The following is a 15,667-nucleotide window of genomic DNA, read 5'->3' as shown; positions in this document are numbered from 1 at the left end:
TATAGGCATAGGTGCAAATGCTGCCCCTGCTGTTAGTTATCCCAGGGTACATCTCCTTTAGCATAAGAAGGTCCCTGGGCTGGTGAGATGGCTCAGTGGGTAAGAGCACCCGACTGCTCCTCCAAAGGTCCAGAGTTCAAATCCCAGCAACCACATGGTGGCTCACAACCATCCGCAACGAGGCCTGGCGCCCTCTTCTGGAGTGTCTGAAGACAGCTACAGTGTACTTACATATAATAAATAAATAAATCTTAAAAAAAAGAAGGTCCCTGATGCCTCACCTCCAGGTACTCTCATCTTCCTCCCATCTTATCACAAGTCCCACTTCCTTCCTGCAAATGCCTTTTCTTCAATTAACAATCCTTCTACTCCCACTCACTAACCCTGGTGCTCGTGCAGCCTCTTTCCCTCCTGTCTCTTCCTCTTTCACATCCCAGGCATCCTTTTGACTACCCCCACCCCCATCTTCCTCACCTCTGTTTATTTCTCTCTTGTGTCCCTTCCCAGTTTTTTAAGGCTTCACTTACCCTTACATCTGTTTATTTGTATTCATTTATATACCACAGGCTAGGATTTGCATTTAGGGAGGACATGAAATTTTTTGCCTTTCTGAGTTTGGTTAACACTGTCCACTAACCAGAAACATCTATTTTCCAGTAAATTTTGTTTTTCTTTACAACTGAATACAATGCCATGGTGTATGGTATCTATTCTGTGGCACCTTCTGTTTTTACCTCTTTATTTTCTCCAAGGTCTGTCTCCTCTTTCTTTTCCTCCATCTTTTTTTAGGGCGGGGCTGGAAAGATGGCTCAGCAGTTAAAAGAGCTTGCTACACTCACTGTTCTTACAGAGCACTGGGACTGAAGTTTGATTCCCAGCTCCAGGTCAGGTAGTTCACAATTACCTGCAATTCCAGTCTTAGAGGATCTAATGTGCACACACACACACACACACACACACACACACACGAATTAAAAAGGAAAAGATTTTTGCTCCACTTCTTGTGATAAGTAGTCATACCCAAAGTCCTAATTTCTCTCTCTGCGTCATCACTGCTCACGTTGGGAGCCATCCTATGCCTTTTGGGGTGTTTACAAGCATGCTTACTCTCTACCTACTGGATGCCAGTAGCAGCCTCCTGCAGTAAATGACAGCCAAGCATATTTGTAGACACTTCCGAATGTTCCCTGGGGGACCAAATCATCTGTGGCTGTGAATCAATCCATAATCATTTATTTTTGTTTTTATTCTAATTGTTCTTGCTAATGTTCTAAAACTTACCATTTTTCTTAATAGAGTCTTTGGTCAGATGCAAACAAAACCACCACCAACACTTGAGAAAGAAAGTATATTTAAAAAATATACTAGCATAGTATTCTATTTATCTTCTTTGGGAACCATCGATGGCCATCCCCAAATTTCCTAGGTTTATTAAGCAACTAAGACCTTTTGTTCATCTTAATACTTGCCTTAAGCCTTCACGCAATGTTTGTTCTTTTAGCGTAAAACAGACTTTCCCATGGTTTCTTTTTTTTCAATCCTGAGCCAGTTTTATTTATTCAACCAGCTTTAAAGTATATAACATTTTACTGTTTGAGCATTGATCATATCAATCACCCTCACCACTCCCTAACTCCTCCTGTATCATGCCCACCCCTCACCTCCTTTCATGTGTTTCTTTTGTAATGACCCACTGAGTCCATTTGATCTGCCCATATACATATGAGCATGGGGCTGTCCACTGAGGCATGAATGACCTATCAGGGGCCACACCCTTGAAGAGGACTGGCTCTCCCTCCCCCAGCAGTCAACTGACCACAACTCCTCAGAGGCAGAGGCTTGTCAGCCCTTTACCCCCTTCAAGATATAGCCATTTTTTTTCAAATTAATGACTTACCATGAATAACTTTTTCTTGTGACAGTGTCTCTAGGTAGCCCAGGCTAGCCTGGAGTTTGTGAGTCTTCTGCCTCAGACTCCAGTGTGCTTGGAATATACTGTCACACCTAACTATACTTTCTCTCCCCCAATCTCCTTTTTTTCTTTTTGTCTTGTCTAAGACAGAGCTTCACACTGTAGCCCAGGCTGGCCTGGAACTCATGGCAGCTCTCCAGCCTTGGCTTCCAAATGCTGGGATTACAAGTATCAGACACCACATCTGGCACTTTATAGTTATAATATTAGAGTAATCCTTATCCAGTATTTTTACTGATTTTTCCCTGCTAGCCTTTAATACTTTAGTGACCTCATCTCATCTTGTGGCTTTAAGACTACCTATACATTGATTTAACCTATACACTGATAATTTTAATGATGTATGTTTTTGCTTTACCTGTATGGCTTGTCAATTTCCATCTCTAGCCTGGACCACATACTACTCACATCATCAAGCTTTCCTATTCAAAATCTTTACCTGGATGCTGACTAGGAAGTCTACATTTTCACACATTGAAACTGAACTTCTGGTCACAACTAGCTCCTTTGGCAGTGCATCGGTGGCGTTTCGAGAAAGAATTGGAATCACTGTGTGTGCTATAGAATAGCATTTATTTTTAGGAATCAGGCTCCATACAATCATGGCAGAAGCTAGGGAAGTAAGGTGTGGGAGAAAACAGTTGAAGGGTAAGAGCAAAGTCATTATCCATCAAGAATCATTGAGGGAAGCTACTGGGATCTATGAAGGGTTGTTGCTTCTGTCTCAGAGAGTGAACCTGATTCATGGTGGTTTAGCAGTGCAAGAAAGCAAGAAAAGTGGGAGATGAAACAAAAGAAATCAAGGCTCACAAGGTTTAATGGAACCAGTGAGGATTATTCTGTTTGGGGCTCACTGCCTTGAATGCTTCTCACTGAGCTGTATAGAAACTTGGCCCTGGATTCAGAAAAGCTGAGGGGGAAGAGATCCAGTGAGAGCTGAAGTTACAGCTACTGCCTACCCCTATTCCATACTATCACTGGAGCCTCTTAACAGGGTGAGGTACCAGGTCAGCAACAGGTGTGTGAACTGCAGCAGTGCCTGGTACCTGGCAGAAATCTTCAAGGTGGAACAGCTGATGCTCCAGTTCTGCCTTCCAGATCACATCAGTTTTTATTTTGACCACTGTAACCTAGAACTGTAGTATACTCCTGAGGCTCTCAGTCCATACAACAGTGGACAGGTCTAGAGGAAAAACATTAGGAAATGTAGTTAAGCTTTCGGTAAGGTAACGTAGTATACACTTGCCCAGGGAACATTCCCAACTCAGGAAATGGCAACTTCATCATGATAGCTGCTTAGGCCAAAAAGCTAGGAGCTGAAGAATCTTATTTAGTAAAGTGTCTGGTCTGAGTTTTGTTTTACGTCTGAGTGTTAATAGCTGGTTATACATTGGGGTAATAGTCCTCTGTCAGCGAAGGCTTGGTTTTCACTGTTCATTTTGTCAAATCCTCTGAATGGCATATTAATATGCATTCCACTAGATATTCTAAACTTTGAAAAAAATAAAATTTCTCATATACAAGTACCCTTCCAGCTATGGGAGTAACCAAATTAGTTAAATAGAACTTTCATTTTTAAAGGGGACCAATGGTCAAGTCAGCTAATATCAAGAGTCATTTTCTTTATACAACTTTGACAAAAGAAAAAAAAAAAGCTACCGAAAATAAACGAATCCATATTATTGACAGATGGCCATATTGGCTAAGAGCTGATTTTGCTCAAGATTGTCCCCTAGTCACCACTAATAGTATTCTTTAGTTTTGGTCACCTGGTTTTCCCTAAGATCCTTTTGTTTGATGGGGAAATATTAAGTCATAAAACAGAACATGTATAAAAAAATGAAAACCTCCTGTCTCATAAGAAAAATACATTTCTCTAAGAACTTTAAGGTGAAAGAAAATATTTGGCTGTTCCCTAAATCATTTTAGTTATTTTCTGTCCCAGGAAAGGATGATGGGCCTAAAAGAAATCAGTTCTATAAAACGTGTTCACCATTTTCTTGATCAAGGTATGCATTTCCCGCTTTGAAGCTTTCCACAGAAGATTATAAGTTGAGCTCACGGCCTGAGTTGTTTTTCCTGTTAAAAAAAAAGAAAAGATCATTTGTTTAGGAGTTTCATCTGTGCCGGGCGGTGGTGGCACACGCCTTTAATCCCAGCACTTGGGAGGCAGAGGTAGGCAGATTTCTGAGTTCCAGGACAGCCACAGCTACACAGAGAAACCCTGTCTCGAAAAACCGAAAAAAAAAAAAAAAAAAAAGGAGTTTCATCTGTGAATCCCATATGAAGGTACTTTTGAATTTGTGACGTCTTTAATGCTCACTACTAACAGCAGCAATTTCTGACAGGCCACCTGTAGGGCCCACATCTGTAGTGATGAGGATGGATGGAAGAGTGTGGGGGCCCTCTTCATGATGATGGACCAAATGAGGTTGTCAGGCTGGGCTTTGGGTAGGATTTACTCTTCAAACAAGTCATTCTTGGTGAAGAGAGACGACTATGGGTCATTTAGTTTTTCTTTCAAGATTTCAATTTTTCTTGAAAAATTTGAAACTGTGTCTTCTGGTAGTTTCTAAGGGCAAAAATGTTCATTTGTTTTTGCTTGAGTAGAATACAAGGAAAGGATGGGGGGCTAGGGAGATAGGTCAGTGGTTAAGGGCACTTGCTGTTCTTCTAGAGAACCCAAGTTTGATTCACAGTACTCATGTCAGGCAGCTTGTAATTCCAGCTCCAAGAGATCTTACACCATTTCCAGGACTCCATGGACACCCACATGGTAGATAGACAGACAGACAGACAGACAGAGACACACATACATACACACACACAGACAGAAGAGAGAGAGGGAGAATGAACATTGGGGAATTACTGTTTTTCTCATCCCCCTAGTGGAATTAATTGAAGTCCAGGTGAGACAAATATATGGGGATGGATGAGTAGCTAGCCAAAGTTTTGGGACTTCTGGGAAAATGGGAAGGGCTGTCTTTGGGAGGACGGGAGAGCATGGAGGTTAACATGGGAGAAATAGAGTTGCCTAGAGTTACACAAACTTGTATATACACAAGCCTCAGAAGCTTGGTCGGAGTTGCAGAGATTAACTCTCAGTGACGCTGTATGACAGCGTTTTGTGCCTGTTTCTATCATCCAGGTATACAAACACTGCAAGTTCTGCATAGTTCCCAACATGCTTTATATTTCCTAACATCTGTTTCGCATGCCTTAAAACCAAAGAGCACATGACCAAGAGTAGGCTTGTTATTCCTCATGCCCAAGTAGAAGGCCAGCAACAGGAGATCTACCTCAGACTTAGTACCTCAACTCCTACTACTCTCTTAGCTCAATTTCTATGCAACCAGAGCCTAAAGACACCCTTGGGACCTCCATCTGTTGGACAGCCCTAGAGGTCTCTTTGTGTTTTAGCAGGCCTAAGTAAGAGCAATGTGAACACCCTAAGGGGAAAGACTGGAATTAAAAAAAAAAAAAAAAAAAGCAAAGGTGATGTGCGCAGGCCAGCTTGAACACAGTCTTAGTCAACAGCTTCTTATCTGATTTCAGGGACCTTGGTCTGGAAGCACGGAGTCTCTGACTTGATATGGGAAAGCAGGAGTCAGAGTAGAAGCAGCTTTAAACTAGGAAGTCTGTGACTAGACTCCAAAAGGTCTTTTCTGAGACCTGGGGTTTTACTTAATTTGTTCTATGAGGGCAGGAGAGAGAAGCCACAGGGTACCTGAGGAAAGGAAGAAAGTGAACCCCACTTGGGGAAACCAAACAGACCCTGGAGAAGCAGGAAGACCTACCTTCCAACATTTTCATTAAATGGAGGAAAAGCCATGTGGAATTGTGGGCCGAAATGGGTCAGCTGGCCAGACCCACAGTCTATGGCAAAGCAGCACTCCTGGAAAAGCAGCGAATGAACAGGAAACCAAGTCATTAAATCTTCTTACCCGAGCCTGAAGATCAGATGCCATTTTCCAGCCATTTCTTTTGGTAGTTTTTCTGATGGGGTGATGCTCCAAGGGCCTGTGAATGAGTAAAGAATGACAAGGTCAAATGGTAGGTTAGTCCATTCAAAAAAGGCAACTGAGGATCAGGACCAGTCCCTAGACCTGCTGTTCAGTCTGCCCAGTGTCCTAATGACCAGGTGACTTTTCTCAGAAAGTCACCTTAAACTCAGAGCCTTAAGATCAGGGCTGGTGAAGTGTTCTGGAATTGAGTGAGCATATCCATTCCTGTCTATCTGTATGCTCATCTCATTCATGTTTAGGGGTCTGAATGCTCCTGGAGAATGACGTCACATTAGTGTTGTCAGTGAGGGGGAGATTTGAATTTTTTTTTCTTTAATCAGAATTTTCTCCTGAGTCATAGCAGATAATTTACTGTAGGTAAGGACCTTAAACTCATACTAGTAGATCCTCCATGACTAGAAGCTCTATGTCACATAAGACAGGGCCAGCCTCCTAGGGCATAGAGAAGACTAATCAAAGGTATTTTGCTTGATGATGCTTGGCGTCTTCCTCTGAAGCAGAGCCTATTCATGGAAGTCACCTGGGGAGATTTGAAAGAACGACAGCATGAATTCTCCAGAGATCCTGCTTCATAAGCCTGTGCTGGTGTCTGGATAATGGTCACTTTTAAAATCTTCCCAGGGGATTCTATCTAATATGCTAATACAATTGAAAATCAACCTTAGGTATCAACCATGCCACCCTGAACAGGCCTAATCTTATCTGACCTTGGAAGCTAAGCAAGGTTAGTCCTGCTTTAGTACTTGGATGGGAGGTAGCTCAGTTTCTCTATATTATAGATGAGAACAATTTAATTTCTCTCTCTCTCTCTCCTCTCTCTCTCTCTCCTCTCTCTCCCCCAACCCCTCCTCTGTCTCTGTGTTGGGTCTGTGTGTGCCACCGTGTAGAGGTCAAAGGTTGTTTCCTTCCAGTATGTGGGTCCCAGGATTGAACTCAGATTGTACTATGGCAAGTGCCTTTTACCTGCTGAGATATTGCACCGGTCTAAATGATTTTCCTATGTGCCCAAACTAGATCCAATGGCAGGGTGTGGCAGCAAAACTCATAATCATAGCACTTGGGAAGACTGGGGTTCAAGGCTATCCTGGAGCACGCAGCAAGGCCTCATTACAAAAAAGAGAAAACCCAATGGCTGGGAGGCAGCAAAGTGGGTAAAAGTGCTTGCAGGCATGCATGAGGGCCTGAGTTTGAACCCCCAGAATCCATCCAAAAGGCAATCATGGTAAGAGGAACACCTGCAACCCACGTGCTCCTAAAGACTGGCCAGAAGCTCGAGCGCCAGCTAGCCTGCCTTAGCCAACAGAAACCCAAGCAAGGAGGAAAACAACCACCGACGCTCAAGGCTGTTCTCTGACCTCTACATGAATGCTGTGGTATGCATAAGCCTACATATTCATTCATTCATTCATTCATTCATTCATTCATTCACTCATTCATCCATTCTTTCTTTTACATACACAATCTTAGTGCTTATTCTTTTACTTTTTAAAAAAAAATAAATCATTTCTTTTTAATTGCGTACTTCATTCAGATCACAGCCTCTTTTGGCTGCTTCCTCTGACAACAGTTTGGTTCCCATTTCTCGGGAATGCTACAACTGACTGTATTGAGTGAACCAGAGCCCCCAAACCAGGCCTTTTGAAACAGTAAATCAACAAACCAAAGTCCAGCCTCTCCTTTCCCTTAGGAAGGGACTGGTAGTCAAATGATCGGAATTCTACCTTCCAACTGCAGACAGCCAAGAGAGTGGATGTACTGCAAACACGCAAACAAAACACAGCACAGCAGCCCCCACCCATATATTCCAGTGCCACTATCTGATCTCTGGCCTCTTCTAGTAGAAGCGGCCTCACTCCAGCAATCTTAAGGAAGACGTTTTGGCATCTACTTAATTTCCCAAAGAGACATAAAACCTACTAAAAGGGATACAATGGGTCAGCATAAATCGGCTTACTTACGAGAGACTTTCCTGAGTAACGGCTCTTGACTGTTGAGAAACTTCATATAATTTCAAAGTGGCAGAATCCAGGGCACTCAGAGAGGACAGTTCGGCAGTGGCCTAGTGTTGGGGGGTAAGTTTCTGTAGAATGCAGGTGCACACACACACCCCTCTTTTCTTCAGGGTCAGGCAAGCCGCCAAGACCTCGATCGTCAAAGTAAGTTATTTTCTATATTACAGTGCATAAAACAACAGAGGAAAGGATACTTTCATTGAGAGAGAGAGCAAGAGATTGAAAGGCAGGCGTTCATAGTGCACAAAGTTCTGTGGCTGCAAATGGGCAGCAGCTGGGGCTTGTGGCCTTCAGGCGCTGAAGTACTGCAATTTGCCTCCAGAGGAGGCCTCAGCGGCGTCTGCTTCCTCCTTGGGTTTGGCTGCCTCCGCTGGCTCCTCTTCATCCTCCTCACCGAAATAGTTAGCCTCATAGAAAGCATCCTCATCCTCTTCATCCTCCTCATCCTCTCCCTCCTCCTGGTAGTCAGCCTCGTAGTAGATTTCATCTTCTTCCTCCTTATAATAGTTGTCTTCGTAGTAGTAGTAGTCTTCATCATCATAGTAGTCGTTATTGTTGTAATAGTTGTTCTCGTAATAGTAATCATCATCGTCCTCCTCTTCCTCCTCCTCATACTCCTCTACTTCGTAGTAATCGTCATCTTCCTCCTCCTCCTCCTCCTCTTCCTCCGCATTCTCAAGCCCCTCGTAGTAGTAGTCATCGACATCATCGTCCTCTTCTTCATCCTCCTCATTCTGCAGGGCCTCCTGGTAGATGTCCGAGTTGTCGTCGTCCTCGCTCTCGCTCTCATTCTCTTCTTCAGGATAGATGTCTGGGTATTTCTGCATGCACTCCTTCAAGGCCTGGTACTCACTTGCACAATCGGATCCCTTGATTTCTTCGGTGCTATGGTGGAAGCAGGAAAAGGCAGACTTGAACTGCTCCCCACAGGGGCCGCTGGCCATTCCTCCAAGGCACGGGCAATTCCAGTTAATGTTTCCACTTGGCAGTATCAGTCCATTCTCTGCATGGGGATCATTGGGGTCGTCAACCACCAGCTCGGCAGTGCTGGGACTTTCGTGGTCTTCTTTGGTCACGAATACAACTTTATCTTTCTCTTCCTGCGGGCTGTAGGCCATGGTAGCTCCGGGTACTGGTTCGCACAGTGCTGGTGCTCCCAACTAACAGCTTGCAGCTCTGAGCTCGAAATGCTGGAAGGCGTGGCGGTAGCTGATACACCTTCAGGCTCTGACCTCCCTCGCCCCTCCTCAGGCCTGGAGGAGGCGGTTCTAAGGCCGGCACAGATCCGCCCCTTCAGGCCTGCTTGCTGCTGACCTTCAGTATTTTTCAAAGGAAAACCTAACCTCCTGTTCTTTGGATGAGTACCCCTCAAAGGTCTACATGTAAAAGCTAGGTCCCCAGGGTGGTGCTACTTGCTGGGCAGTCCCTGTGGGGCTTTAAGCATCCCTTGTAGAAATTAGTGGAGATCGTTAGGTAATTGAGGGTATACCTTTGAGGGGAATAAAGAGTCTAAAATCTCTCAGGCCCTTTGCATCCTGGATGATAATGTGTCTGGTACTGCCTTCTATTCGTAGACTTGAATCTCCAGAACCATGAGCCAAAACAAAGCTCTCTTTACTTCCTAAGTACCCTGGATCAGGCATTTTGTTACAAAGCTCCATTTTTTTTGAGGAAAAGTCTCATCCACTTTTCCTTCCTTACCTCTGCATCAGCTAATTGCAAACCTGGCTGAACATAGGGATCATCTGATGGCTTGCTAAAGTTAACATTCCTAAGTTCTCACCTGAACATTATTATTATTGAGTAGGCTGGCGTAGGTTCTTAGACTCTGTGATTTTTAAGATTCTCTTCCATAAATATAATCTGAACAATTTTCTAACTCTGAAATAAGGTGATTGTTGGTATGTTGTAAATTAATGGAAATATGAATTATTTAATGGCAGTACAAAGAAAAATTAATATTTCCTTTTAATGATTTTTCTCCTGTGGGACAGACAACAGTAAAAGATGGCAACCCCGCTTTATCAAAACACAGGCCTGAATTATTTTTATTTATTTATTTACTTTTTATTAGACATTTTCTTTATTTACATTTCAAATGTTATCCCTTTTCCTGGTTTCCCCTCCAAAAATCCCCTATCCCTTCCCCTCTCCCCCTGCTCACCAATCCATCCACTCCTGCTTCCTGGTCCTGGTATTCCCTTATACTGGGGCATAGAGCCCTTCACAGGACCAAGGGCCTCTCCTCCCATTGATGATGGACTAGGCCATCTTCTGCTACATATGCAGATAGAGCCACGAGTCCCACCATGTGTACTTTTTGGTTGGTGGTTTAATCCCTGGGAGCTCTGGGGGTTATTGGTTAGTTCATATTGTTGTTCTTCCTATGGGGCTGCTAACCCCATCAGCTCCTTGGGTAACAGGCCTGAATTATAACCCTGCATTTCTTATTTTGTTTGGTTATTGTTTTAAAATTAAACAGGTGGTCCTTAATGCTCCCTGGTCAGGGACACACCTTTTTATTTGTTAATTTTGCAAGTTGAATTCAGTTATAGCTTCCAGAATGGAAAATGAGTCGGCCACTGCTGCCACCCATCACAATGATGTTCAGTCATTCCATCTTTCTGTTGTTTAGTGGCTGGTAGTTTCCAGTGGGGGGTGGGGGTGGGGTGGGGAATCACTGAATGCTCAGATGACCCAGGTGAAGCACAGCTCAAACAATCGCTTATCTTAAACCCCTGGATTGAGCCTGTGACTCACAGGGCCATGCTTTTAAAAGCTCCTCTCCAAGGCAGCTCAGAGGTAGACTTGAAAAAGCTTTGGAAGGAATCCCTCAGGCCTAAGATCCTGCCATCTGCTTGCTATTCATCTGTGCTAAAGTCCTTGTGACTCACCTCTACAGCTGCACAGAGGGGGATGATGGAATTCACCTTACCTAGCTAAGGAGGGTGTTCCCTACCCTTTAAAAACAATTATCAAGGTAGGATCTTGAGTTGGTTGACAGCCAAAGGGGTGGGTGGTCACTGAAGGTGTTCTATCTTGAAACAGCAGGGTGGCTGTGGAGTTAGGAGTCTTTTGTGCCATAAAACTTGGGTTTTCTTCCACAGTAGTGAAATTGGAAGTACCCAGGCGACTCACCAGGTTAGAAACACAGAGAATCACTATTATTTAGTATCTGTGCAATAAATAAACTAAAGCAGCCAGTCATTTGACAGATTTGTCCAGGACTGAAGAGACAACTTTTGTTTTTGGCCAGGCAGATGCCTGTAATATAAAAATTTAGGAACTAGAGTTAGGAGTTCAAGGACAGCCTTGGTTATGTAGCAAGCTCAAAAATTCAAGAGTATCCTAGGGTATGTGAGACCATGTATTAAAACAGCAATATCAAATAGGCTAGTGAGATGGCTCAGTGGGTAACAACCCTTGTTGCAAAAACCTGCTATCTGTGCCCTCCTCTGTTGTGCTCTGCCTTATTCTTTTAAAACAGGGGCTTTTGCTAAACCCGGAGCTCTTGGTTCTTTGGCTAGGCTGGTGGCCTGCAAACTCCAGAAAGCCTTCTGTCTTACTCCCACCCTTTAGCATCCACCTAGGGTTCTAGGTGCACATGGTCACACCTGATGTTTTGTGTGGATGCTTATGACCTGAACTCTCCTTATCCTTGTGCACTGCCCACTGAACCATCCACCCAGCCCAGCTTTAGTGTTTTTTTTTCTTTCCTTTTCTTTCTCTTTCTTTCTTTCTTTCTTTCTTTCTTTCTTTCTTTCTTTCTTTCTTTCTTCCTTTCCTTTTGGAAAAATTACAGATAATGTCTTCTTAAAGTATTATTTTTGAGATAGCATAAAAAGCAATGGGTTTCACAGTGGGATTTTCATACATACATTTATTGCCCTGACTGGCCTGGAGCCAGCGCTGTAGATCAGACTGCCCTCAACTTACAGGGATCAGTCCACTTCTGCCTCCTGAGTGCTGGGATTAAAGGCCCCCCCATGCCACTGTGCTTGACTAACTCTTCAGGTGTTTTAAATGTTAGCCCCCTGTCTGAGAGATAGCTGGCAAGGATTCGGGGGCCATTTGAAGTTGTCTGTTCACTGTAGCGATAGTTTCCTTTGCTGCTCCGAAGCCCCTGTGTTGTATCAACCCTTGAAGTTATTTGCTGTGCTATTGGGGTCCTTCTGATAGAGTTCTTGCCTATTGGTGTATCTTGAAGTGTTTTCTGTATGTTCCCCCTCCAGTAGTTTCAGTTTTGATATTAAGATCTTTGTATGATGATTAAAAAAAAAAAAAAAAACAATACAAAAGGCCTTGGAAAGATCAGTGTAGCTAGAACTTGCAGGGAGGAGACCGGAGAAGGCACACTGCCTCAAGATTGAAACTCTAGAGATCTGCAGAAAGTGTTAACATCTGCAGCCCTGTACTCATCTGTGTGTGGGTCAAGAAGCCAGGGATACCGTCTCTGAAGGGATCAGGTGGAGCCGTTCTTGGGGATCACACAGGAAAGAGTTCATCTCCCCCTTAGCCTGGATGGGCAAGCATTGTAATCCAAGCATTTGGTAGACTATACAGAAGGGGCTTCGCTCAATAGTGACCTAAGGCTGTTCTTAGCTGAGCTAGCCTCACAAAACCGAAAAACAAGCCTTGAGGGAATCAACCTGTTTCCACATAACTTCATCTGAGACAAGATTTTGTTACAAAATGTTAAAGAAGCCCTTTTTATTTATTTATTTAAAAAACAGAAAGACCCAGCCCAGAACAATGGCCCTAGTGTCTGGCATCCAGTCACTGACTTCTGTGATTGTGTGAGGCTATCTCCAGTCTTAGGAAACATGCTGAAATGTTTAGGCCTCAAGGACTATGGTCTGCAAGGTTTTGACCAGGAATGTGGATCAATGTTAATGCAGGTTTCTTTGTGCTGTTTTTACTTTTACAGCTGTTAGATAGAAATCATTAATATTCTAAGTTAGTATAAAAATGTTTAATGCGTCTTGATTTCAGAAACAGAATAATTTGTTCTGTTTAGATCGTGTTCTGATGGTGCTCAATCTAGCTATAGGAAAACAATATAACTTTTAATTACCAACTGTTACACAGAATAGAAAATAGCATGAGAGCACTTGCAAAGGCAGGTAATTGCAGAAACAGGGAGAAACCTAACAAATAGCTCTTTGTAATAACGATGGACATTTGGAAATCCTTTAATTACCAGCCATTTCCTATATTTCACTTAAATGAGAAATTCTCAAATATGTTTTTAATTTTTAATTTTATTTGCAAAATTACGTGTATGAGTGTGTCTCTGTGTGGGTTTGTGCATGTAGGTTGTAACTCCGACTTCAGGGAATATGATACCCTCTTTTAGTCTCTGCAGGCACCTGCACTAAGGCTTTCTGTAGCAAGTGCTCTTAACCACCAAGCCATCTCTCCACTCCCCATTTTAGTTTTAATTTTATTTTTACATGGGATAGTCTCACTATGGAGTTCAGGCTAACTGTGAATTCACAATCCTCCTGCCTCTGCATTTAGAGTGCTGAAATTGTAGGCTTGCCCTAGTAAACCTGGTTGGTGGTCTTATTGATTGAACTAATAGATTCTAGAGCCTTTCTAAGTGTTTGGAAAAAATCTGACTTACTATGCAGGCAGAAGTGACAGTCCTGTATGAGGCACTCTGCAACAGGAAGACTTGTTCCTAATTTCAGTAAGGAAGAACAGGCCCAAGTGAATCCAGGAATTCCTAAGTACTCCATACTGCAGTATGCCCATATGTTCTAAATTGGGGACACACGGGCCTGTTATCACTCTGTGACCAGTTGCAGTTAATTTTCTACATTGAGTGAGCCTAACTTATGTTAAAATAACAAATATACATTCTTTGGCCAGCTTGAGGTTTGTGGTACATGTAAGAAGACCCCAACATTTGATACTGAAAGAATGGCGAAAAAAAATATTAAGGATCGTCAAGCAAGGAATAAATTCAATCAAAACAAGTATGATTTTGGCACTGTACTTCTATTAATCCTCTGTCTCCCACCCAACTGTTAACCAAGGCCAATGCTGCTTAGCCTCAAGGACAGATGAAATTAGATGCATTCAGAGTGGTATATCCATAGACACATCTCTTTCTTAAATATTTTATTGGAGAAACTTTTATTATTTTTTTATTAATCATTCCATTTGTTTACATCTCAATGATATCCCACTTCCTGGTTACCCCTCCACAACCTCCCCACCCAATACCGCATCTGCCCTCACCCCGTCCCTTTGCCTCTATTTGGGTACTCCCTTGCTCCCCCCTACTCCTGCCCCACTGCTCCAGCATCCCCCCCCCCTACACTGGGGCATCAAACCTCTACAGGACCAAGGGCCTCCCCTCCCATTGATGTCAGGCAAGGCCATCTACTGCAACATATGTATCTGGAGCCATGGATCCCTCCAGGTAACTTCTTGGCTGGTGGTCTAAACTCTGGGAGCACTGGGTGGTCCAGCCAGAAGATGTTGTTCTTCCTATGGAATTGCAATCCTCCTCTGCTCCTCCAGTCCTTCAGTCAGCTCTCCTACCAGGTTTCTTAAGCTCAGCCTGATGGTTGGTTCCAAGCATCCACATCTGCATTGGTCAGGAGCTGGCAGGACTTCCCAGGGAAAAGCCACACCAGGTTCCTGTCAGCAAGGACCTCTTGGAAACAGCAACAGTGTCAGGGGTGTGGTATCTGCAGACAGGATGGATCTCTAGGTGGGGCTGTCCCTGGATGGCCCTTACAGCCTGAAAGCTTACTTCTTTAAGGTGTCTGAAGAAGTAGTCACTAAACATTCTTTTGCATCATGGTCTATTTATTTGCTTTAATATGAAACTTCTGTTTCCATGTTGGATCTTTCATAATCAGAAACATTTCTTAATCCTATAAGCTTGCTTAATTTTATTGTTTAGACCCTGGTATAATGGCACATCCCTTTAACTTCAGGACTCAGGAGGCAGAGACAGGCAGATCTCTGAGAGTTCAAGGCCATCATGATCTACACAGAGTTCTGGGACAGTAAATGCTACACAGTGAAAGAGACTCTATCTTAAAAGAAAAGAAATTTTACTTTTATTTTAGGATATGAAATTCCATTCCATCCATAATTAGTGAAAATGTATGACTCAGACATTTTCAAAGTTCCCAAATCAAACATTAATTCAGTGACTAACAGCAACAAGGCTTGTTTGGGGAGTAAATAAGATGCCAATGGCATGTATAGGACTCCACACTGCATTAGGCCTAGTGGTCCTCAGCTCTGGCAGTACATTAGAGTCATACTAGGAGCTTTAAAAGATCTTTATGAAAGTAGAAGTGAAACTGTTTAGGGAACAGAGGAGACTTAATGGGCATGGGGGAAGGAGAGGGTAGTCTGCTATAAGGGGAGTCCTCAGAGTAAATGACATGCTTATACAAAACAACCTAGGAAGAGGATAGGATGGTTATGAGGAAGATGATGAAAATAAACATGATGATGATGATAAATCTCATGGTCAGGAAGTCAAATGAGAATCAGAATGTCTGGAATTGGCTTGGCTGTCAGCAGCTTTTAAAGTTTCCTGGTTAGTGCCCGTAATACCACCTCAAGGTTGAAGAACTTTGGTTGAGTAGTGATTTTTACCATTCTATGAAGTGAGTATTTCAAAGAAT

General features: G+C 43.1%; 1 protein-coding gene across 2 annotated transcripts; it reads right to left on the bottom strand.

Moving 5' to 3' along the window:
• Window positions 1–2,526: 2,526 nt before the first annotated feature.
• On the bottom strand, window positions 2,527–9,201 carry LOC110286835 (mitochondrial intermembrane space import and assembly protein 40-like). Of its 2 annotated transcripts, none has more exons than XM_021153454.1 (3): window positions 7,956–9,201; window positions 5,770–5,992; window positions 2,527–4,051 (listed from the first exon to the last, which is right to left on the bottom strand). In XM_021153454.1, exon 1 carries the CDS (start codon window positions 9,125–9,127, stop codon window positions 8,300–8,302), a length of 828 nt encoding a protein of 275 aa, XP_021009113.1. In that variant the 5' UTR covers window positions 9,128–9,201; the 3' UTR covers window positions 2,527–4,051; window positions 5,770–5,992; window positions 7,956–8,299. The 2 variants fall into 2 exon arrangements, with proteins under 2 accessions (XP_021009113.1, XP_021009112.1); XM_021153453.1 differs by having other exon boundaries at window positions 3,878–4,051; window positions 5,917–5,992; window positions 7,956–9,178.
• Between the last annotated feature and the right edge of the window lie 6,466 nt (window positions 9,202–15,667).

This window comes from Mus caroli, chromosome X (genome assembly GCF_900094665.2).
Source record: "Mus caroli chromosome X, CAROLI_EIJ_v1.1, whole genome shotgun sequence".
NCBI lineage: Eukaryota > Metazoa > Chordata > Mammalia > Rodentia > Muridae > Mus > Mus caroli.
This window is presented reverse-complemented; position numbering and strand designations above follow the sequence as displayed.

Coding starts and splice junctions, on each gene's coding strand:
- LOC110286835 (XM_021153454.1), bottom strand. CDS start 9,127: ATGGCCTACAGCCCGCAGGAAGAGAAAGATAAAGTTGTATTCGTGACC.